General features: G+C 56.5%; 1 protein-coding gene across 3 annotated transcripts; it reads left to right on the plus strand.

Moving 5' to 3' along the window:
• Nucleotides 1-611: 611 nt before the first annotated feature.
• On the plus strand, nt 612-23503 carry RCC2 (regulator of chromosome condensation 2). Of its 3 annotated transcripts, none has more exons than XM_037154780.2 (13): nt 612-722; nt 1881-2166; nt 6936-7029; nt 10019-10162; nt 12838-12969; nt 13336-13424; nt 14641-14755; nt 16680-16846; nt 17924-18104; nt 18347-18452; nt 19279-19351; nt 21206-21283; nt 21967-23503. In XM_037154780.2, the coding sequence occupies exons 2-13, from the start codon at nt 1888-1890 to the stop codon at nt 22069-22071; spliced, it is 1563 nt and encodes a 520-aa protein (XP_037010675.1). In that variant the 5' UTR covers nt 612-722; nt 1881-1887; the 3' UTR covers nt 22072-23503. The 3 variants fall into 3 exon arrangements, with proteins under 3 accessions (XP_037010675.1, XP_037010676.1, XP_037010677.1); XM_037154781.2 differs by lacking the exon at nt 612-722 and adding an exon at nt 763-841; XM_037154782.2 differs by lacking the exon at nt 612-722 and adding an exon at nt 1107-1314.
• The last annotated feature ends 454 nt before the right edge of the window (nt 23504-23957 follow it).

Raw genomic sequence — 23957 nt, forward strand, 5'->3', positions numbered from 1 at the left:
CTAGGGCAGAAATCTTGTCCTCTAGGTCAGTATCCCCAGCACTTAGCACTGTATGTCTTGCGTGTACCAGAGGCTCACTAAATATTTGTCAAAAGAGGGAAATTTCAGGGCATCCTAGGCCTCCAAGTTGATTACATTAATTAGCAAACCTTTTTGTAACTCTAGCGTGTAACAGCTCCTTACTACATACTGGGGACCCTTCCACAAACAAATATAGATATAAAATGTCTTCTCTCTGTACAGAACAAAATTATTCAAACTGTATTCGTGCTTCATTCCGATCACTCAATTAGGACACGTCCCTTGTTGGCGGAGGCGTGAGCAAAGTATTTTCCAGCTAGTGTCCTCAGGTGACCTGTCTAGACATGTCCGGTGGGGGAAAAACAATCTAACATTCTCCTAAACCCCCAAAGAAATTTCTGACGCTCAGGACGCTGTGCGTAGAAGGCCCAAGGAGCACTGCGCGGGGCCTGTGGAACGCGCAGGAAGTGGGAGTGAAGTCTGGTGGCGCGGCTCGAGCCAGGTTCGGGTGGGCAGAGACGTCCCTCGGGTGCGGGCCGGGCAACCGTGGGGGTCCGCCGGCCGGCAGGGGGCGCACGCGCCCCGGGACCCGCGCCGCCGGGCCAGCCGCACGATCGCTTGCCACCCGGCCGCACAAGTGTTTCTGTTTTGTGTTGTAGCATTTGTTCTGGAAGCCTGTATTTACATTTTAAGTGTATCTGGTGAGTGGGTTGGAGCCCTCATCTGGCCTGTGTCGGGGGTGGGAAGGGGGGGAAGCCCTCGGGTTCGTCTTTTAGTTTCTCTTCCTTTTTTCTTTCCGGATTCTCATCACTCCAGCCAGGTAGGGACTGAAAATCAAAATCGGCAGTGATCATTTTGCGGGATCTGGGAAAGTTTTTTTTTTCCCTTTTTTTCTTTAAAGGAGAAAAGGTAAAAAAAAAAAAAAGCCAACCTGAGGAAGGGGGGCTGGGGGACTGAATGAATAAAAAGGGGAAGGCGGATCCACGTGGTTTAATCCGAGACAGACAGAGATCCCATTGTTCAAAATCAATAAAAAAAAAAAAGACAGGGCGAAAGCGCAGGGACGTTGGGGGAAAGTAGCCGCGGAGCAGGGCACTTTGTGGCCGGGATCCGAGTGATCGGCTCGGCCTCACCTTCGGAGAAGAACCAAGAGAGTTGGGCACCATTAAAGTTTTTATTTTTCGTGTCTGTGCGAGCAGGTGTTTGGGGGTCGGGGGCCTGCTTCATTTGCCCCCCGACCCCCGCTCGTCTGGGGCAGCCCATCCAGAGGGATTCGGATAATTAGAGTCTGAGGTTCGAACCCCCAGGCTGGGGCGTAATTGGGGACTCGGGGTGGGGGTTGATGGCGCCGAGAATAGCATTTAACTGAGCGAGCTTGGGGAGGGGGCACTTAGACAAAAGCAGCAGGTGGGGTGACTGGGGGAAAGGGAGCCCATTCACCATCGGAGCTGCCAAAGAAGGATCTTTAAAGTGTCCTGAAGCCTTCTCTAATTAGAGCATACGGAATCGGAGGCTTCTTTTTCTTTCCCTTTACTTTTTTGGAGACCAGGCTGCAATTGTGATGCGATGTAGGCAAATCTAACTTGAGGATGGGCCGGGGTCTCCATTTTTTTTTTTTCTTTCTCTCACCGGATTGCATTTGGGGACCTGGGCCACCGTGCGGGATTCCCCGGAGGAGGCGCGCCGGGCCCGGGAGGGGCGCGATTTCCTCCCGGCTCACCCCCTCTCCGCCCACCCCGCGGCCGCCACTTTGGGGAGGGCAGGGGAGGAAGTGGAGGCCGGTGGCTCCGCTGCGCTCCCCTCCCCCCGCGCAGTTTATAACCCGTCCATTGTGCGCCGCTGCCCCGTGTCTCCTCCAGCGCGACCATGCCCAGGAAGAAGGCGGCGGCAGCTTGGGAGGAGCCGAGCTCCGGCAACGGCACGGCCCGTGCCGGACCCAGGAAGCGCGGCGGCCCGGCCGGTAGGAAGCGCGAGCGGCCCGAGCGGTGCAGCAGCAGCAGCGGTGGTGGCAGCAGTGGCGACGAGGACGGCCTAGATCTCGACGGGGCACCTGGTGGGGGCAAACGCGCAGCGCGGCCGGCGGCGACCAAAGCGGGCGGCGCAGCGGTGGTCATCACCGAGCCAGAGCACACCAAGGAGCGCGTCGTGAGTGCGGGGCCTGAGGGCAAGGGGTTGAGGCCCGTGGCGCGCCACAGCGCGCGTCCTGGCCCGGGGTGGCGGGCCGGCACAGGCCGCGGGCTGAATCATCATCACCGCCGCACAACAAAAGGGCGCGGGGTGGGCGCGGGCCAGAGACAGTCGCCGTCGGCAGCCTATCCGACCCCACGTCGCCCGCCCGCGCGGCAGTTGATGCTTGGGGCGCGCTCCCCGGGCCCCCGGCGGGGGAGGGGCGTCCGGAGCCCGCGCCCGCCCGCGCTAGGGGGTCATGGCCCCGCCCCCGGCGCCGCGAGCTGGAGCCTACTGCCTCCTCTTCCCCTCCCCCTCCGGGAAGGGAGACTTGTGCAAGTTGTCTTGGGCCGGAGCAAGGGATGTACGCGGGGTGTGACGCCCTGTGCCCTCGGCCTCCCCTGGCCTTCTGCACCAGTAGTCTGCCCAGGTGCTGCAGGGGAAGGGGTCTCCCTCGCGCTACGGGGAGCGGCGGTTTGCGCCCAGGCTTTGAGGTTCCCGCCGCCTCGGCTCCGGAGCTCCGGGGGGGCGGGGCCTGGCAGCCGCTGCGCATGCCCTTTACAGCACTGCACTGTCTCGCGCCGCCGGGGACCCGGGGGTGGCCGGCGCCAGCGCGGGGTGCGAGGGCGCATGCTCCGTAGAGTCCTCCCCCTGGAGGTCGAGAAGCCCCCATCTGAGAGGTGTTTGGGCTTTGTTCACCGCTTAAGGTTCGAAGGTGTGGGCGCTAGGTGAGAGCTCTATGTAGCACCCTATACCCCCCCACACACCGCCGCCCCCACCACAGGCAAGAAGCATCTCCCATGTTATAAGTGGACTTGAATTTGCTCATTAGAGTTGGGTCTTAAGATCGTGACCATCTCAACTTATGTGCCTCAAACCGCCTCAGAGCCAAAACTCTTAACCTGCATTCTGTGATCTTCCAAAGCTACAAGTTCAGTGTGGGATGAGTGTTAGAGAGAGGGTCAGAGCTTTCACCAGATTCTCACGTGATCCCAAGAGAGTAAGAACTTCCACTTAGGTTCTAGAATCGGACCTCAGGAGACCTCCAGTTCTCTCTCTGAAGGGTATGGAAGGGTTAACAGCATCAGTGCTCTCCTCCCGAGGAACGCTGGCAATGTTTAAATGCTTAAAAATCATGCATTTCTCCATCCGCTTTATAGATGAGGAAACTGGGGCACAGAGTTTTAAGAGCCCAGCCCGAGATCACGTGGGGCTGGATTTCCAAATGGGCCCAGGTGTTTTCTGATGCCATTCTCAGGCCCCTGCCCTTTGCTCCTGGGAAAATGTTGGCTAACTGCCCTCGCAGTCAAAGGGTCGCCACCCCTAAGGGTGGAGCAGGGTGGAAGGGGAGCCCGTGTCACTGAAATGTCTTATCTAGGGTGGGGACTAGACCAGCACTAGGGAAATGGCCAGTGTCTTGAGAAACTGAGCACAGGAACTGTTTTCCCTGGACCAGCATGATCCACAGTATGAGGCTCCCTGCAGTCACTGTATGGTGGGAGGGCCCTGAACACAAAGGGCAGGTGTGCTTCGCCTCTGCTGTGTTCTCTCTCGTGGGAGTGGACAGTCAGTCACCCTATGAGAGCATTGAGTTTTGTCGTCAGGAAGTGAGACTCTTACCCAGTGCTGGGATTCACCCCAGAAGATAGCCACACACAGAGTGCAAAGGGTGTGCAGGCTGCCCACCGGCAGGGGCACAGCTGCCAGCCTGATGGGAATGGCACTGTTATTAGTCTGACCGGGAGACACAGCCGTCCAATGCAGCTTAAGGTGGTTTTACATTTACTTCTCATATCTTTTAAGTTCCTGAGAGATGAATGCACACATATATGCCCCTATGTATACGTCCCTTCCAAAACCCCCTTAAAAAACAAAGGGGGGTTGTTAAGCAATTTCCTTTGCACTGGTCAGAACGCCATCCTAGGCTCAGGAGACTGAAGTTTCAACAAGTGGTTGTTTTTTTTTTTTATGCCTCATGGAAGTGCATACACCAAGTTATAAGTTTTTATTAGCATCCATTGAGTTTTGTCCAGGGTCAAGGCCAGGGCCGTGCTGCTTCATTGCCCTTCCACAAGTCTGAGTCAGCACTGCCCTAGTCCTATATGACCCTTCTGCCCAGAATCCCTGGCTGCAGCTTCCTGGACCTCAAAGGAGAAGCAAGTTCTCTTCCTCTTAAGGGAACCTGGCAACCCTGTCTGCTGCCCCAGACTGACAGCAGCCCCTGGCCTGTCTCAGAAAGAGGCTTTTAACTGAGAAATTCGCAAGCTCCCCCACTGTTCAGGGCTCCTGTGGAGGAGGTTTGTGAGAGTGCAGTTGCCAGGAGCTTATCTGACGCCAAGTCGCCTTTGGTTAGGCTCAGAGCTGCAGATGTGGCACTTGTGAGAGGGGCGCCCCAGGCACTTGGATGGTTGAGGAGCAGAGCTGCCTGAAGTAAACCTTATGCACTTCCATGAAACACACTTACCTCAGTCTCAGAAAATGCCCTCTCCAAGGGCCTGGGGTTTGCGGTGGCTCTGTCAGACAAGCACACTCGGGTGGCCTGGAGCTGACGAGCCCCAGTGTCCTCTGAACCTAGTGACCTTGTAGGTAAAGCAAGCAAGCCTCCTGGACTCAGTCCTACGAAACGGGCAAGTGCCACAAGCTGTTCAGGTCTTTGTAAGTTTCCCAGTGTTGGGTGGCTGAGGTTTTGTGGCATATCTCCCATCTGAAAGGGCCAAACAAATACACCGAGCTTAAAGTCCGTTTGAGTTGAAAGCCCACTAGGGAATTTGGCGTTGCTGGCATTTCTGTGAATGGTCTCCCCTCTGCTGAGAGCAGCAGCCTTCTAAGTGGATACAGGTTAAAGGTTCAGGTTCATAAACGTGCTCCTTACACTTGGGCAATGATTCAAAACTTGCTTTGGACCAGAAACCCCATTGTGTTGATTGAAGATTTTAGCACCGTCTTCTGCGGGGGCGGTTTGTCTCTACCCAGCTTACACACCTGGGCTTGTTCCGAGGCAGCGAGGTGAGGCGACCCTCGTTCATCCTGCTGGGGAGACATCATCCAGCTTCTTTCGCCTTTGGGCACAGGCAATGTCCCAGACACTCGAGTTTATCCAGAAAGAATCTCTTGACACATCAAGTAAAGGCTGGGTCCCACCTGGGAGGGTCTCACAGCCTTGAAGGCCATCGCTGCAGGGTGTCCGGATAGATCCGCCAGGCACCCGGGGTCTTTGCGACCTGGGGCTGGAGCAGCTCTGACAGTGAGGGGCATGGGCTGTGATTTAAGGGGTTCTCCTTACTTTAGTCTTTTATTTCATAGTAGAGGGAAGAGTTGAATTTCGGAGAAGTGAGAGGGAGCAGTCTACAGCAAACAGTACATAGACAATAGCACTGAAAGGGCCATCGCCCTCCATCCAAAGTGTGAGGAGTGAGGCCCCGACACCAGAACCTGAACAAGATAACGCGTCACGCCCTCCCTAGGAATCAGGCCACTGTCACAGCTATAGACTCAGGTTACTGAGGTTTCTCAGAAACACCCTGTGTCAGAAAGGTTGGATTTTTGTATAAGTGCTTAGCTGGCTTGAAGGTGTCCACAAGCCCTTGACCACTGATGCAGATGTGGCGTCTCCAGGTCACAGAGGAGACCCTGCTCCCGCCCAGGGCGCTTGCAGCAAGTTCTGGCAGTGACGGAGCTGCTGGTCCTGCGGCAGCCGACCGCCCTGGCGAACTGTTGCTGCAGTGACGGCATCTCGGTGGTTAACAGTGAGTGCGATACATGGCACCTGGGAGCCTTCTGCCCGCCTGGAGTTGAGGGGCCACAGGGGGGGCTGCCGGGCCTGCGGTGCCGGCCTTCTGGGGACCCTTCCCGCCATTCTCCAGCCTGACAGCTCATCCCACAGTGCCTTAGTTCCTCCCCGTGTCTGCTGCCCTCTCCACACAGACAGACCTGAGGGACAGTAGAGAGCAAGTCAGTGACATGGCAGAGCCTTGGGGCCACTCCTCCCACGGGGACTCGACAGTACCCACTGGCTGCCATTCATCTGCAGTAGAGAGTGCCAGCCAGGCCCGCCAGTTAAACAAAGAAGGGGAGATAGATAACCAGGGGAAACTAGGCTCCCGTTCAAGTAATCTGAGTCTGGGTTCTGGAGGGATGGACTGGCCTCCGGCGAAGGCTGTCCTCTCAATTATTTAAGTGCAGCCAAGTCCCTCCATCCCTGGCTGTGTGTCCCCCCTTCGCACGCCGACTGCCAGCGGTGTCCTGTAGACAGACCAGCTTCCAGCCACGGAAACGTGGCCAAGTGGGCGAGCACAGCGGGCCCTGTACTGTAGGGCGCCAGCAATGCCAGGTTTGGGTCACACGGAGGTCCCCAGGAGATGGAACCCTTGATAGTGAAGTGAAGATGTGTTCACTTTACAAAGGACGCACCGTGTTGCCAAAATGTCCCGCCAGGGCAGCCGCCACGTACAGGGCGGGGGATGTCACTTGGCTTTGTGCATGTCTGAGTTTTGCAAACGACATTTTAAAAAGAGAAATGAAAGGATGACAAGGAGCCTGGGCGTAACTGGGGCAGCGTTGGGGTTGGCACACTGAGGTGGACTGGCCAGGTGGTGAGCCCCACCCCCCGGGCTTCTGTCCACTGGTGGAAGTGTTGGAAGTGTTAACAGTGTATTATTTTTGTTTCCTGCCGTTGTTGGACAGACTTAGGAAGCTGGAAGCAGCACTGGAGGCTAATTCCTCTTCCCTCTCTCTCTCTGTCTCTGCAGAAACTTGAAGGGTCTAAATGCAAAGGGCAGCTTTTGATTTTTGGGGCAACCAACTGGGACTTGATTGGTCGAAAAGAAGTGCCTAAACAACAAGGTATGAGAAGCAGTTCTAAAAATGTAAGAAGCTACTATTTCTTGCGTGCTTCCTAGGTGTTTGCTGTAATTTGGTGACCATCTGCCAGGTAAGTAGTCTCTTCATTTACAAGAGTGTTCAGAGAGGCCAAGTCACTTTCCTGAGGCCACACAGCCACTCTAAGGATGGCACTAGATTTGAACCCTGGTCTTCTGTGAGTCTCACCTCACAATTCTGCTTTTAAAAAATGAACTCCCTTAAGATTAAGCAGAAAAACACGAATAATAGCCTCAAGTAAAACATTGACACCTTCTCCCCTCCTCACCTCACTTGTTCTTATGAAAATGAAGCTGCCCCTGTGGGATGTAAAAATGTCCTGGACATTTGTCACATGTCACACTGTTAGATCTTTCAGAAGAGTCCACATTTCTTTGCAAGCTGCCAAGTTGGTGCAGGAGCTGGTTTGACAGTCGAGTGGAGGGAGCAGAGAAGCCCCAAGAAGAAACATTAGTCCCCAAACTCTGCTTTTAGAAAATGGGTCTTTCTCTGGGAGCATACTGGCCCGGTGCAGGGAGGGGGAGGGGTGGTGCAGTGCCACCTTTTACAGCTTCTTAATTTCATTTGGAAAGTGTCCCAAAGTACTTGATGGTGTTGCCCAGTGAGCAGATCTTTGCACCCCGACAGCCCCGGTGCCTCAAGACATGGAGATCACTTCATTCCATGGTGATCCTCATTCCAGGAGTCTCAGCGCTCACTCGGGGTCCAGCCGAACCAGCAGTGGGTCCGAGCCATTTTCTCTTGCTGTAGAAAGTGCCTAGACTTGGGGCCCAAGTCCCCCTAACTGTTGGTGTCCCCCGAGGAAATCTGTCCTGATGCAGGGTGACTGAAGTCTGCCGGTCCTGGGCACATGTGGCGTTTTTTCTCATGCTCTTCACACAAGTGACCCACTCCCAGTTATAGACACTCGGCCCAGCGAGGTGGGGGTACGTTTCAGTGGGAAGCGGGTGGCAGAGCCCGGGTTGCTGCCTGCAAGTACAGGACAAGGTGCAGAAGGTCGGGAAGTTGCCATGTGGGTTGAAAACCGCCGCCATGCTCTCGACGAGGGAATTCCGCCCTCATCGGACTTGTCGAAGAGCGTGTTCTGTTGTCTCTGTTTCCCAGTTCTGCTTTCCTGGTTTTCTTCCCTCTGAGTGAAGTTTCATATAATTTTTTTTTAATTTAAAAAGTACTTTACGATATTTTTTAGTCCTTCAAACCCTTGCTAGTAGACAGAAGGGGGAGGTAGGACTTGTTTTCCCACTGGTGCCAGGCGTGAGGGGAGGGATGTCGTGGCCCCTCAGTCCACCCTTCCCCAGTTCCCTGCCGTCCGTGAGGACAGGGAGAGCCCTCGGCGCCGTGGATCTTGTAAAATCAGCAGCACGGAGCCGAGCTCATATTCAAGGTCACCACAGGGATGCCTGAGCTGCCCTCCCCCCACCCAGGCCTGGTGACTGTAGGGAGTTCATGACCACCAGCCCAGCCAAGGGGCCTGGGACACCTGTCAGCCATTTCCTGGGACTAGGCTCACTGCCAGCCAGGGTTCCTCAGCCAGGCTAGGTCAGCTGTGGCACCTGTACCTCCGCAGCGGTCCCCTGGTGCCGTGTTCTTGACGGAGACGGCACACAGCATGTACACTTGGGTTTCAGTACCATGCCACCCCTTGTTTTGCCTTCGTGCTAAACAGGCCTTGGGGTTCCCTGAAAGTTTTAGGGTAACCCATGATGGCTGTCCCCTTGGTTTGCTCTAGCTCCAGGGCATTGCTGGTTTTTCTTTGCACCTTTTAGTGTAGTAGAAGAATGCATTCAGGTGAAGCTCAGGGCTGTTACCGTGTGGCATTGTGACTTGGAGTTCTTGCTACCAAATGAGGGCACAAGTGGCGCCCTCTGCTGGTGGGGCGCAGGCAGGGTGGGGCCTGACACTGAACAATTGCACAGACGCTTTTCCGTGGCGCCAGGAGCCTGATGGAGAAATTAGCCTTTCACTCAGTCCCGTGTCCAGACCACCTGACCTGGTTGATTTGGCAGGGGCTGGCATTTCGTAACGGTCACCGGAGGCCCCCAGACGCGTTCAAGTTTCTGTCCTCGGGAGCCCCAGGTTGAAAATACTGAGCAAAACATTGGCCACGCCCCATGCACTAACAGGGCGAAGTGGGGATTTTGAAGGAGGTAGTTATTTCTTCGCCCCTCCCACACGTCCACTGGCGTTACTGACAGTGCTTCCCATGTGCCAGGCGCTGGTGAGGCCCCAGTGGCCGTGCAGAGTGGGAAGGCACATGAGTTCAGTGGGGTAAGTGCCGTCTGTGGCAGGACTCACAGGGCGCTGGTGTGTGGGGAGTGACAAGTTCAAGGGGATGTGGCAGGGAGGGTTCCTCCCAGAGGAGGGGGCGCTTGTATAATAAGGTGGCAGGGAAGGGTTCTCCAGGGAAGTGAATACGTGGGCAGAGGCCAAGGTTTGTGACTTGGCCGACACAAAGGGATCCCTGAGAAAGGAGCAAACCAGTGGGGGGAGGTCGGTTTGGTGGCGAGCAGAGGGCCTGATAGACTGCAAGGAGGGCAGGTCTTGGTGGAGGATGGGATGCGCAGTCGCACTGAGAGCCTCCCGGCTGCAGCATGGCTGCTGGGGCGGCGAAAAAAGTGAGGGACACACCAGGTGCACTGCTGGCTCTCCTGGGTTGGCCCGCACCCCACAGGGCTGCAGGGGGGCATGCTCAGTGGCCGCTGCATGTGCGTCTGCGGTCCCCATGGGTTGAGGCCACAGGCAGAGGTGGAACATCGGTGGCCACTGGCTAGATCTGCACCAGCTCAGGAGCAAGGGGCGGGGTGCTGGAGCTGCTGACTTCTCAGGTGGCACCCCCAGGACCCCTGCAGTTGTACCATGGCAGAGTGGGCCCCGGGTGCCTGGTGACGTTTTGGGGGGTGCGCTCCACTTGCTTGTCACTGTGGGTATTAGATTTTCACTCTTCTCTTTGCAGCTGCCTACCGCAATCTTGGTCAGAATCTGTGGGGACCCCACAGATATGGGTGCCTGTCGGGGGTCCGGGTGCGGACGGTGGTCTCGGGGTCATGCGCTGCCCACAGCCTCCTGGTCACCACGGAAGGGAAGCTGTGGAGCTGGGGTGAGTACGAGCTGGCTGGGTGCTGTGGTGACTCATGGCAGCCGGCTGACGCCCCCTGCGTTCTCCGCTGCAGAGCTTCGTAGTGTGCGGCCCCATTTCCTCTTCCTGAGTCCCGGCGGCTCTTGCCTGCACCCTACGGCTGCCTCGCTCCCTCCACTTGGCTGTTTCCTCTGTTTAGTCTTTACACGGCCCCTAGTTCTCTGGACGCTCCCCCTTTAAGCAGCCTTTTCCTGGCCCTTCTGACTGCATCTGCATCTTTCCGATACCGGGGCGCCTGCCTGCAGCTGGATTCCTGTCTCCATCCAGCTTGCTGTCGCCCCAGCAGACAGTCGGTGCCCCTCCCTCCCCCTCCCTTGTTTTGCAACTCAGTGACATAAGACCTCTGTTCTTGCCACGTTAGATGCCACCCACTTTCACAGCAGCCACGTCATGACATCGGCTCCTGCGTCTCTGCACTCAGTCTCCTCTGCCTCTGGGGACTGTACCGGTTTGCGTAGCTGGTGGCCTCCTTTGTCCCTTTCTCACTGTGTGTCCCCAGACGGCTTACTTTTTCCAGGTTGATTGGCTTTCTCCGCTGCTGGATTTCCTCACCTGGGTACTCGGCACTTCCCTGCCCTTGGCCTTGCCGCTCTGCCCCACGTCAGGGCCCCAGGAGGGCTCGCACGCGTTGCCGCCCATTGCCCCTTCCAGGTCACTGATCCAGCCACTGACGAGGCCCCATTCTTCCCCACACCCTTCTGGCAGCTCCCGGACAGCTTCCCCCTGTGTGCCGGCCTTCGTCGCCGCCCTTGTTTCTGTCCTGTGGCCAGCTTTTAGTTCGCATGCCCGCATTTGCATTTGGGTCTATTTGAACTGTTTTGGTTGTTTTTTTTCTTTTTTGCCATTTCATGAGCTGCTGTAACGATGTTCAAATATATTAACATCTGTTCTCTCTGCACTGCTAATTTCGTCATTCAGTTGGAAAAAAGCTAACAAGTCTGTCTGGCCCAAATCTGTGCTTCCTAGTCTCCTGATGCATGCCGGCATCGCCTCGGTTCTCATTGTCCGTTGTCCCCCCCCATTGGCACAGAGGTGTGTCCCGCCTCCTTGGCACCCCTCCCACCTCGTGGCCCAGCACCGAGCATGCAGTCTGTGTCTGTCCACAAGTTTAAACACCTCCTTCCCGGTGTCTCTCCTGAATTTCCCTTACTTGGTGCTTCTAAAAATGTCTCCTCTGCTGACCTTGTGAGCAGGGAATGACTCTGTAGACTGTGCACCTACCCTGGCCCTGGACAGAGACGTGTCCCGGTGAGCAGACGTGGTGCCAGCAGGTAGGGGCGATGTGCCAGTGGGGTGTCACGGGCCGCTGCCGGTTACCCCAAGGCGAGGGGCCTTGGTGCTCTACTGCACATCCCTCGCCAGGGGTCTGCACTCGCCAGCCAGTCGGGTCCCGAACCCCACCCAGCACTCGTCCTGCGTTTGAAGTGCCTTTCGCAGGGAGCGTGGGTAGCTCCGTCAGAAGCTGGTGTCTGCCTGTCCTGCCAGGGGCCTGAAGTCAAAGTTCATGTCCAAATGTGGTTTTCCTAAGGTAACCTGAGGCTAGTAACTTCCTCCTCAAACTGGCTCCAGGATGACTGGTGCTCATCTTTGTAGCTCTGCTCTTGTTTCCCATGACCTAAAGGTCAAGTTCATTGTTGAGGAGGGGCATGAGCCACTGCCACCGTTCCCTGAATCGCTCTGACTTTGTGGCCCTGTAAAACCTCCACATTGGGTAGCAAGTGTGGTTTTCCTCCTTGACCTGCTGTTGGCCCATTGGGTGGTTTTGTCCGGAGCTGTTGTAGCCAGTGTGGAAAAGGGGGGCGGTCAGGGGCGCCCAGGCTCCTCCTGGCCCACATAACTCGCCGTGTCTGCGATGGAGCCGAGGGGCTCTGCCCGGGGGCCGTGTGTTGGGTGGCACTTGGCAGCCAGGGTTGCCTCCTCGGGTCTCCTTGCCACCAGACCCCACAGCCAGGGCAGCTCTGGAGGGAGGCTTTGTGTTCAGCACGGGCCTGGCCTTTGTCCATCACTGGGGCGCACACAGCTGGGGTCCTGTGAAGGGTGGGCCCCGTCAGGTGAGCTCCGTTTACAGGGCAGGTAGAAGGAAGAGAAGTGACAGGCAGAAGCCTAACGGGCCCCAGTGGCTGCCCAGAGCACTGAGGTCATCAAACTCGGGAGGCAGGTACGAAATGGCTCTGTCTTAAACCACATCTTGGAGCTAAGGGAATGAGGGAGCAGCTGTCAGGCAGGGCCCTGAAGCGTGAACCTGAGTGTCTGTGATCACTTCCGCTGGTGTGTGACATCGGGCCAAACGAGCGCCTCCCCCTCATTTTCCATGGGAGCAGAGAGCAAAGGGGAGTGCTTGCGTGGTCCTCACTGCCACCCCAGCAAAGAGGGTCCGGAGAGTTGACTTGGGCCGCAGGTGGCTGTGGCAGAGACATCCCTGGGGAGCGTCTCACCCTGGTCACCTGTGCGGGCCTCAGAAGTCCGGCGGGCCACTGACGAAGACGCTGGAGCCCCCTCCCCCCTCCTTGTCTTTGTGTCAGGAGGGCACCTGGGAGACCAGACCCGTCTCTGTTGTGTGTTGCTTGTTCTGTGTGCCTTGTGAAGCCGCTCCGCCACCCTCCGTCCTCCCCACTCATCTTGCTTTTGCTCCGCAGGTCGAAATGAGAAGGGGCAGCTAGGACATGGTGACACCAAGAGAGTGGAAGCTCCCAGACTCATTGAGGGTCTCAGCCACGAGGTGATTGTGTCAGCAGCCTGTGGGCGGAACCACACCCTGGCCTTGACGGGTAAGGGATGGCTGGTTTCTGTGAGTGGCAAGAGGTCAGATGGTCCTCTTTGGGTCCAGGGCAGGGTAGAGTTGCCCCTGTGACCCTTGGGCACCATCAGAAAGATGCCCCAGCGAGCCTGGGTGGGTGCTCCCAGGAGGCGTCCAGGGCCTCACCCACCGGCGGCAGAGGCCAGAGCTGTGTGCTGTGAAACGGCTTTGCTCTGAGCCAACCCCTCCACCCACCGCGTTTTGGAATAAATACCTTCTTTGCTTGCATCCTTCTGGCAAAGGAGCTGCTTTTATTATTTGGGAGCCCTTGATTCCAGATCTAGTTCAGAGCCCTCGGCATTATTCTCCCTTTCGTGGTGTCATTCTTTCCTTCCAGAAACCGGCTCCGTGTTTGCGTTTGGAGAGAACAAGATGGGGCAGCTGGGCCTGGGCAACCAGACGGACGCCGTCCCGAGCCCCGCACAGGTACCTCGCCCTCCTGTGCCCCGCCAGCCTTTTGCGCTTGACTTTCTGGGACGAGAGCGTGGGTTTCTCTTGATTCCTCGTTCAGAGTCTAGATGCTTTGAGTGGAATTCTATGCTGTGATGTATGTCTGGCATTGGAAAAAAAAAACCAGAAAGCAGAGTTTCCTTCTGAATGAAATAATTTGTTACAGAGGCCTCGTCTGAAGCCTGTTCTGTCCCAAAGAAAGGAGGAAATGTTGTGTGTGTCATTCGTCTTTATCTGCCAGTCGTTGCCTGCCAGGTTGCCTGGAACACAAATAGGAATGAGTTGGAGGGGCGGGGCTTACACCTAAAACAGGAACTCATACAAGGCAGCAGGATGCTAACGAGTGTCTGACCAGTGGTTTCACGATGGAGGGATGCAGGTTTCTTGGCCTTAAAAAGAGACGGCGGCCAAGCCGGTCTGTGGTTTGAAGGATTTTTGAAGCGTTCCTGTTGTGTCAGCCATGTGCTCCTGATCAGGATGGCAGGGTTTCCAGAGTCTCCACCCCGTCCCCAGTTCCAGCACAGATCTGCCCCCGGTGCAGATCTCCCTCCCCGCTGTTACTTCGTTCCCCCCGCTTGTCACGGACTGTCCCGGACGCAGCTAGAGTGCAGTAAATAGCACGGTTTCCGAGTGCTCTCTGAGATTTGCTTTCCAATCCCATGTTCAGTTACTCGGGGCCTTCGCTGGCTTCTAACTTCTAATTGTGAACCAGTCTGTTTCTTGTTCATACCGTTGGTCAAATGTCTTTGCAAGGGTAAAGGAGAACGGTTGGCAGTAACACTTACAAAAGCTTTTCTTTGAAACGTTGGGGCTGAGCCTAGTGACTGGAGTGAGATTTGAGGGTTGTGATGGTGAGTTTCCCTTGTCTTCCACACTCACGCCCACACCGGTCAGTGGAAGTCAGCCTTCATGGGCCACCAGGATGTGCGAGGCCCAGTGCTGGCTGTTCTGAGCGTCAGAGTTACAAACACCTGGGACACCACTTACCTGTCTTTGAACTTGACTCTAGTGGGAATGTAGGGGTCCCCAGGGTGTTTCTTTACGTATACCCTAAGCTTTTGCCTTCAGAATGGTTGAGTCCATTACATTTCCTCTGTAGTCCAGTAATTGTTTCAGCACCAACAGAAAGGTAGAGACTTTTTAATCAACCTTTTAAAGCCGTGTCTGAAAGTCTCTTGTCTTTTCTTTTCAGATAATGTACAACGGCCAGCCAATTACCAAAATGGCCTGTGGGGCTGAGTTCAGTATGATAATGGATTGCAAAGGAAACCTCTATTCCTTTGGGTGCCCTGAATACGGTCAGCTGGGTATGGAAGTGTATTTTTTTTTAAAAGCTCTGTGATCTAACTGTATATTTAGAACCCGAAGTCAGTGTGGGGCTGCACACGTGTCAGGAATGTGGGTAATTGATCTCAGATAATAGCCCTGGTCCCTTAAGTGGATCTCACGCTTAGTGGAACAGCGTGTCCTAACTCACAGGGCTGGGGAGTGTTAGTTACAATGACTTGCCTTAAAGAAAAAGGGCAAGTCTGACAAAAGGTGCTTTATTCTGATTTGGGAGTTCATGGATATATACAAGGATTTCAAAGGGGAAAGGGGGCACCAAACCACCCTCATTTCGTTCTATATTTAAAGATGGGCTTTTGTGGAAAATGAGGAAGTGACTGACGCGAGGTTCAGGCTGTTCTGGACCCCCTGGCCTGGGCCAGCATTTGTGGTACACACCTGAGGAGCCACGTGCAAAAGCGACTGGGAGCCCTTCTCGTTTTCATCCCTAAACAAGAGTACTCATCCAAAAACGTGTACTTACAGCTCATTGAGTGAAGACGGGAAACTCAGGGAGCAGTTCTCACCACTTCTCAGGATATCTCTCCATCCTGATTTCGTAGGGTCTCCATTTTCTTTTCCCACCTGACACCAAAGCCTTTTTCCCCTTCCTGGTGCCGCCGCCCCACCCCCACCCGCCCCTTCTGAGTGGGAGGTGAGGCGTGGGCGCCCTCTGCTGGCTCCCTGCTGCATGCCGCTCTGGGCCCTCGCCCCCGGATCTGGGTTGCTGGGGCTGCGCGTCATCACAGCAGGCAGATGGAAGGCTGCATAAATAGAAGGAGGAGCGTCTCGCTGGCCTTAGACTTCAGGGAACAGTGACTTTGGGAAACTAAATATACCTCAAGTCAGACATGAATAAGAAAGAACAGCCCCTTACGTACGTACATTCAGTGCCGGTTGCCAGGGAGTTGCCAGAGACCATTGGAGAAAGCGTTTCCATAGCCACAGGCCCGCATGCGGTCCCCAGCCCTGAGCTAAACGCCAGAAGGGCGTTCTGGTCTACTTCCGGAACCGAGTGTGGCTCCCCTGCCGCCCGTGGCCGCCCCAGATCTGCAGAGAAGCGGCTTGTCACAACCCATCGGTTATCCTTCAGGGAGAACCCAGCGAAGTTGGTGAGAACAGCCAACACGTAATTGCTGTGTACCAGTCACCATTTAAGTGCTTCATACAGCTCTCCTCTGCTTAGCTGATACTCGTTTAGAGATATTGAGAGACTGGCTTGCTTTATAGCTACAGCGTCAGTTATTCTTTACTGGCCAGCTTGTAAACCTCTTTTCAACCTCATTGTCCAAATCCAGAGCTATCCCTTCTGGGACTAGAACGTGACCTAGGAGAAGCGTATCACCAGCTCCCCCCTCCCCTACCCCCTATCACAGTACACTTACTGGGTCAGGCAAGACAAAGATGAGAATGTACCAGTTAACTGTTCCACCAACCATAATGATACATGTGGGTTACTGGTAATGCAAAAAAAGGCAGGTCTGGGGTTTTGTGTGGTGGACTCTTTGGACCGTCTTGGCCCTGTTCGGGGGCTTCTTGAGGCCCCCAAGTGGAACACAGACCATTCCTTGGGACCAGCACCTTCCAACTTGGTATCCTGTAGCCCACGGTGAGAAGTGCGCTCACCAACACAGCCCGATCTGAACACAGAAACAAACACAAGGTTACGCCCTTATTGCAGACCTTGGGTGTTTCTTGATTCATTTTGAAAATAACCGAATAACTGGTTTTGACCCACAAAATGGGCTTCATGGCCACAGACAGGGCTGTGCCTCAGATTGGAGGACGCGGCTTGATTGACAAAGGTGCCAGCTGGCCAGCCTGGGGCAGGTGCTTGGCTGGCTGCTGTGGCTAACAGGGCCCTGGGCCATGGCTGCTGCTGACCGCTGGCTCTGGCCACCACAGGACACAACTCGGACGGGAAGTTCATTGCCCGAGCGCAGCGGATAGAGTATGACTGCGAGCTGGTGCCCCGGCGAGTGGCCATCTTCATCGAGAAGACAAAGGACGGGCAGATTCTGCCAGTGCCCAACGTGGTTGTGCGAGACGTGGCCTGTGGCGCTAACCACACGGTAAGTCCTGAGTGTTCCTGATGTTGTCTTCCTGCGTCCTGCGAGTCCCCTCCGTGGGGCAGTGGCGAACACTCCTGTGTCCCAGCTGCCTTTGTAGCTTTCTTCCTGACTCCCACAGGCATGGCTGAGCACATGGATGTTTGGGGGGTCACACGTCGTTCTCTGCTTTGCTTCTGTCCAGCAGAACATCATGGGTGTCCCTCTGGGTGGATGGACAGTGTCCCATAGGGAGATGCTGACTGGTTTTCATAAATCATATTTTAATGATGAAAATGGGTTCCATGAAGTCACTTGAGGTAAATGGCAATGCACTTTGTGTACAAATACAATCTCAGCGGCCTCCTTGCAGCTGCTTCGCTGAGAATGCCCGTGAGTCGCGCACAGCCCTTTTCTCTGTTGAAAGAGCGCAAGGCTGGGAGTCCAGGGGCCAAGCTGGTGTCCTGGGGGCTGCTGTGCAGCTGGGTGACCTCGGGCACTGCCCCGTCCCGGGTGTCTCCCTCCCGGTCTGATGCGCGGGGGCTTGGACCAGGAGGTTTCGGTTGTTCCAAGTCTGGAAACAGCCTCATCGGGTTGTCCTAGCAGTTTGTGTTTCACGTGATTCAGACGTTAAACACCAGAGGTACTAGGAAGTAAAGAACACTTTGTATTGTTGGAACGTCCATGTGCTCACTGCACCAGGGACCAGGGGGTCACCTGCACATACGGGGCTGGGGAGTCTAAAGACAAGCGTGGCGGGAAGCCTGCCTGGTCCTTTGTGCAGTTCAGTCAGTGTCATTGGGAAATGGTGTGTCCATCTGCTCCGGGGATGTAGCCCCTTTCTGGTGAGGGAAGGGAAAGACATGTGAGTTAAGGAACAAAACAGAGTGTCCCTGGCACAGGCAATGGCCCGGTCCTCGTGCCGCTGCTGCTGCTCCTGCTGCCTCCCCACCCGTGGAGGCAGGTGACGGGACAGTCTCTTCGTGTTTGGGGCCCTTTGCCCTTAGCCACCGCACCAGGTTCTCCGGAACAGAAATGAGGACTCCTGCCAGCCCTCCTGCCGGCAGGCCTGTCCCCCACCCTGTGTCATCTCTCCCGCAGCTGGTCCTTGATTCCCAGAAACGTGTCTTCTCTTGGGGCTTCGGCGGCTATGGCCGGCTGGGCCACGCCGAGCAGAAGGACGAGATGGTCCCTCGCCTGGTGAAGCTGTTCGACTTCCCTGGGCGTGGCGCGTCCCAGATCTACGCCGGCTACACCTGCTCCTTCGCCGTCAGCGAAGTGGGTGAGTGAGGTCGTGGTCTGCCTCCGCGGCAGAGGCGTGCCCTGGTGCCCTGTGGGAGCCACAGCCGCTGTCCGCTCCCGGGGCCAATGATGGCTGCTTCCCGGTGTCCTTTCGTGCACAACACTGCTTTGTCACTGGTGCAAGGTGTCTCGCCTGACAGTCCCAGCCCTGTTCCCTGTGTCATTGGTGTTGCCGAAGGGGAGAACTCAGCTCACAGGGGTCCGTGGATTATCTTTCTCCAGGTGGTCTGTTCTTCTGGGGGGCCACCAACACGTCCCGTGAGTCCACCATGTACCCGAAGGCCGTGCAGGACCTCTGTGGCTGGAGAATCCGGAGCCTGGCTTGTGGGTACGTGGCCGTGGCTCCTGCGAGGCAGGGCATCCACCCCTCCTGGGGGTGTTGGACTTACGGGGGGGGTTGCCCTTGGGAGGGTTCTGCTGTCCATCGGAGCATCAGGTAGACTGAACCCCGAGTCCAGGAGGCGGAGCTGTGCTTGTTAGGGGGGCAGCGGTCCTGGAGCAGATGACTTGCTTCCCTTCCTCCAGGGAAAGTCACTTGGAAAGGCGCTTGGTGTGCTCTGCTCATGCGACAGGTTCAAAGTTACATTTAGGGACACGTGGTGGGGTTTCAGTGGCTCTGACACTGAAACTGTGGCTGGTAAGAAATCAGAGTCTGTGGCTGTCACGTCAGCTTGAGACCCTGGTGAGGTGCCCGGCAGTTCTTGCTCAGGAGTTCCCAGCTGGGTTGCGGGGGGAACACCAGTGGGGGTGGCTTTCATCTGCTGCAGCCTCTGGTCCTGCCCAAATAATTGTGAGGTGCCACCCCCTTTGGAAGGAGCTCCACGTTGTCCCTATTTGGTCCCCTTTTTCCAGTGTGTTCACTCAACTGTGACACCCCCGCCCCCACCCCTGAGAGTCCTAGAACCCCGCGCAGAGGTGAGGCAGGCGGGTCAGGGTCCCCTGCGAGGCCCTGCAGTTTGGGCCCAGGAGGTTCAGAGAAACCTGGTAGCCCCCCTGCCCTGCATTACCAGGAAGTGAGAGCACCTTGGAGTTTTAGTGGACGCACTTGACTTTAAAACTCACACGTCACACCACGTTCTTGAGCTGGCAGCTGGATCAGGTCCAGGGCCTGGGCTGCCGGCCGTCTGCTGACCACCCACCTCCGCTGTTTGCAGGAAGAGCAGCATCATCGTGGCCGCGGATGAGAGCACGATCAGCTGGGGCCCGTCACCGACCTTCGGGGAGCTGGTGAGCTGGCCCCCACGCTGCAAGAGGCGGCCCAGTCTGGGCTCGCCGAGACCGAGTCCTAGAAATACACCGACTGGGGAAACCGGCCGTTCCCTTATTGTGCGAAGGCCGGTCGTAGTCCCCAGTCTCTGAGCACTTCCGCGCTGCGCCGTCGTCAAACACAGTTGACCCTCGGACGGTGCGGGTCCACTTACACGCAGGATTTGTTTGGTCCGCTGCGGGTCAACAGACCTGTGTCGGGTTATAGCCCCACGGGTGGGAATCCGCACGTGCAGAGGGTGGGCTAGTGACACGCAGATTGTCAGCTTTGGGGTAGACTGGTCCCTAACCCTACCCCCTCTCCCCTCATTGTTCAAGGGCCAGACAACTGAAGGGGCTTTGTGGCCACGTTGTGACATGGGAATCGGGCAGGATTGAGTCCCGGGCCCCCTGCATCTTGTAAACCGTGGGTGTGGTGCGAGGGTGATGGGAAAGGCCGGGCCCCCTGGCCCCTCCAGGGTGGGAGGGAGCCTGAGCGAGGGGAGCAGCGGGACCTTTCAAACCGTGTGGTGGGTGCACATCGAGTCTGCTGCTTTCCTCTGGGTCCTCGGAGCCTTTTTAGCTCCGTAAACAGCCCTCGCCGGTTCATGGAGCAGTGGCCACCTGGCCAGCCTCTTAGGTCACTGGAGACACCTTCCCTCGTTTTTCCTAAGTTTTAAGTGTGTTCCTGGCTTTTTCACAGTTAGGTGAGTGGTCAGACCTGGTGCTCAGTTTCTCCCACGTACTTGGCCTTCCCCAGCCACGTGCCTCTGCTTCTCAGGTGCTGCTGCTTGGGCAGCCCAAACTTCTCCTCACCTGGAAGGAAGGCGGGGCTGGGGCTCGCCCTGGGGTCCGCCTGTCCTGCCTGTGGTTTGGTCCTCTGCTGGGCTCGTGTGCTTCCTGCTGGGAATGCAGTCCATCTCTCCTCCCTCCTGTCACGGACGGGGGCTGGTGGCATCGTGGAGGCGAGGGAAGAAGGGCTGGATCGCTTGAGCCGTCTCTAGGACTGCTGGGGTGAACGTCTCTTTTCCTGGGTGCTGGGTACCCACCTTCCGCCTGGTGGCTTTGGAGGGGCCCCACGGGGCCTGAGAACCTGGCCCAGTTTTGATGGATTGATCCTAGGGAAGGGGCCTCTCAGAAATACAGACTGTCAACTTGAAAGCTGAAGGGGAAAGAGAGGGCCTTTCAGGGCAGCCTCTCGGGGTGAGAAGACAGCACAGCACTTGGAGGAGCCACTCACTGTGGGCGAGGCATGGGGCGGGGCCCGGTGGCACCAGGTGCTGGGGAGGGAGGTCTCCTCACCTGCCCTGTGTGTCCCTCTGTTAGAGCTGAGCTGGGGGGTCTGCCGGCTTTGAAACCACCCACCTCCTCGCCTGCGACCTGCCCCGGGCCCTCCCCCCAGCAGTCCTTGACCAATCTCGTCCCTGGTCAGGCGATGATGGTGTCATCACTGATAACAGGTGGTGGGCGGGTAGACGGCCAGCCTTCTTTGTGACCTTGTAGCCCTAAAGGGCGGTAGTGGCCATTTCTTTCTGGGCTCATGATGGTGTTTTCTCGTTAGTGAGACGTCTCCAAAGGTACCTGTTATCACAGAGATCCCCAGGGGTTACAGGTGAGCCTCTGTCCTCCCCAAGTTGAGAAATAGTCACATGTTGGCAGCACATTTTGTGGGTGAACATTGGTCACGTGGCCTGGCCCCTCGTGTCTGAGGACAGTAGGGCTCAAAAACAGAGGCACCGGGCTCTGGCTCCGGTCAGCGGGTGGCCGCCATGCCCTTCCGGCCCGTGCCACAGGGACCCGCAGGTCTGTGAGCGCCCCCTCCGCTTGCTTTGCCAGGGCTACGGGGACCACAAGCCCAAGTCTTCCACTGCAGCTCAGGAGGTGAAGACCCTGGACGGCGTTTTCACAGAGCAGGTGAGCCGGGCCCTCTGTGCTGCTGGGGGAGGCCATGCCCTCTGCACCTCGCCGTCCTGGTTCCGGTCTTTTTCTGATGCGTAGCCGCCGTCCACAGGACGCACAGAGGCGTGCTGGCCAGGCCTCTGTCGTCCTTCTTTCTCACCCTGGACGACGCTGGCCCCGGTTTGGCCCCAGGTGGTTTTGCTCCAGGCTGACTCCCTCTCTCACATCGGCCTCGTAGCTGTCCCCGAGACTGCCCACCCTTAGGCTGGGGGCAGGTGGTGGGCTGAGGCCCCTTCTCTGCCGCTAGGTCTACCAGGCCACCAGCTCTGCCTGCCGAGACGCAGGCCATGTGTGTGCCTTCCCACGAGGCAGGGCTGTGGTCCAGGGAGGCAGACGGAACAGAGTGGGACCCGTGTGTCCCCACTGGTCCCTGCTGGCAGGTGGTGTGGAAGCCCTGCTGGGTGGGCTCCCGCCATCTCCTCCTCAAGACAGCTGGGAGGCGCTGGTGGCCGGGTGTTGGTGACAGGCACGTGAGACGTCACCTTCGTAAAGGGTTTTTCATGCATTTTCAGGCGTCCTCCATGTTTCCCATACTGACCCAGTTTGCCCGCCCAGCTGGCTAGTGTCCCGTCTGCTCCAGACGCAGTGTGACATGCCTGTGTGCCGGTGTCACACCCAACACTGATCTGTCCCTCCAGGTTGCCATGGGCTACTCACACTCCTTGGTGATAGCAAGAGATGAGAGTGAGACCGAGAAGGAGAAGATCAAGAAGCTGCCAGAGTACAACCCCCGCACCCTCTGATTGCCCCGGAGCCTCCCACTCCACACCTCGAGGCAGCTGTCATTTCCACGTGCACTGGGACGGGAAGTCAGACGAGGGATTGAAACGAGCGGAAGTGGACTGAAGGTGCATTTTTGTTAGACTCCCTGAGGTTCCGTTTTTTAAGTGATTCAACGTCAACTACCTTTTCTGTATGCTTTCCAAAGTGTTTTTCCTCTCTTGATGTTTAATTAAAGTATTTGCTCATAGTTGACTTACCATTCCTACAAGAGGCAGAAACTTTGAGCAATCTAGGGTTTTGTTCTGTTTTTTAAGTTTCTCTGCCCCTGCTTCCCAAATATACTTCTCAAAACTCCCCTTTTCGATTGTAATCAGCATTGTGGTCCGAGTGGGTGCACCCTGGGACAGCAGTCCCCGTTTACTTAGAAAACAACGTCCCTTATGGGAACTGGCAGCATTATTGGCAAAGAGGGTCCCTGGTGGTCCAGCTCTGTCCAAAATCATGCCCACGTGCTTCGGGAGCACCTGGGTCACTCCCTTCCTGCCTTTTCCTGTAGACCAGCCTCCAGCCTTGGTTCTCTTTTCCCGTGGCTGCTTGCAAGCCCCGCCCACCACCTTGTGGCTGCACCATTAATAGAACTTGCCATTTCCCCCCTGGTGGGGGCTGTGGGTATGTGTTTAGCCATTTATATCTATTTTATCTGTAAATGAAGTCCAAGTGAAAATCAGGTGATCATGGAACCAGTAGGGGGTGGGGGGTGCAGTTGTGGGTCATCGTACCTGGTTCAAGAACCAGCTTTAAGGTTCCTCTGAGGAGCCGGGGCCGCCTCGCCAGCATTCGCCATTAGAGATTGACTAGCCAGCAGTAAAAAGTGCATTCTGCAGTCCTTGTGAAGAAGGACCAGCCCTCCTGTACCAGCCTTTATCGCCTTGTGCTTCTGTTTTTACTACCCCCCACCCCCCACCGCTGGGTCCAGCTTGGAACGGCCCTGTGTGTTTCCGAGGCTCGGGTTCCAGTTCTGCCATCCCAGCTCTGTAGTCACCTGTGCTTAGCCGTGGTACCAAATAGTTGGGATGATGAAGTCCTTCTTCCCCGCGTGTCAGCGCAGATGCTGGGACTGCCACCCAGCTCCCCACCAAGTGCCCTCTGCCCGAGCCCGTCCCCGGCGTCCCGCTGCCCTGTGTGCGTTACGAGGTGCCTTTCCCAGAACCCTCCTCTCACTTGGACCCGAGAGGCGACAGCTGTGGCTGGGGCTCTTGGTTCCGAGATGGTCTGGACTGGTTTGGGTGCTTTAAATAGATGTTTTAGTTCAGCGGTGCTTCTGGGGAGAAGGGGGTAGAACTTCAGTGTGAGACTTGGGTGGATGGGAAAGTTAAATATTGGTCTTTATTATTTTTGCTTTGCTATTGTTACCACTTGTCATTGTCTTGATGTTAAAATGCCAAAAATGAACTAGTTGTTGCTTTTTTTCTTCCTACTCGTCCCGTTCCTCCTTGCAGTGGCTTCTGCCTGGGCAGGGCTTGTAGGAGCGGTCTCTGTTCTGGCCAGTCGTGAGGGGACGGCCCACATCTGAGACTTAGTCTGACTTCACGCTCATCTCCGCTGTCCTGTGTTCAGTCGATAGTCCAGGGGAGAAGCTTCTGCCATTTCAGAGCTTCTGCTAAACTGACCTGGTTTGTCCAAATCACCCCTAAGCCACCGTCTCCAACTCAAGCTTCCGCACGTGGACCCGTTTCCCCGGACAAGTCTCTTTCCTGACGTGGGGGCAGGTGCCTATGTCCCTGCCCCCGCACAGCCGCCCCGGCGGTGCAGTCGCTGAGCGAGTGCCAGGTGCAGGAGCCGCCCTTGGCCAAGCAGGGCTTCGGTCTTCCAGTGGACTGAGAGTCTGCAGCCCCCGCCAGCCGAT

The sequence above is a fragment of the Artibeus jamaicensis genome, unplaced genomic scaffold, assembly GCF_021234435.1.
Source record: "Artibeus jamaicensis isolate MK-2021 breed Jamaican fruit bat unplaced genomic scaffold, CSHL_Jam_final scaffold_847, whole genome shotgun sequence".
In the NCBI taxonomy this organism is placed as follows: Eukaryota; Metazoa; Chordata; class Mammalia; order Chiroptera; family Phyllostomidae; genus Artibeus; species Artibeus jamaicensis.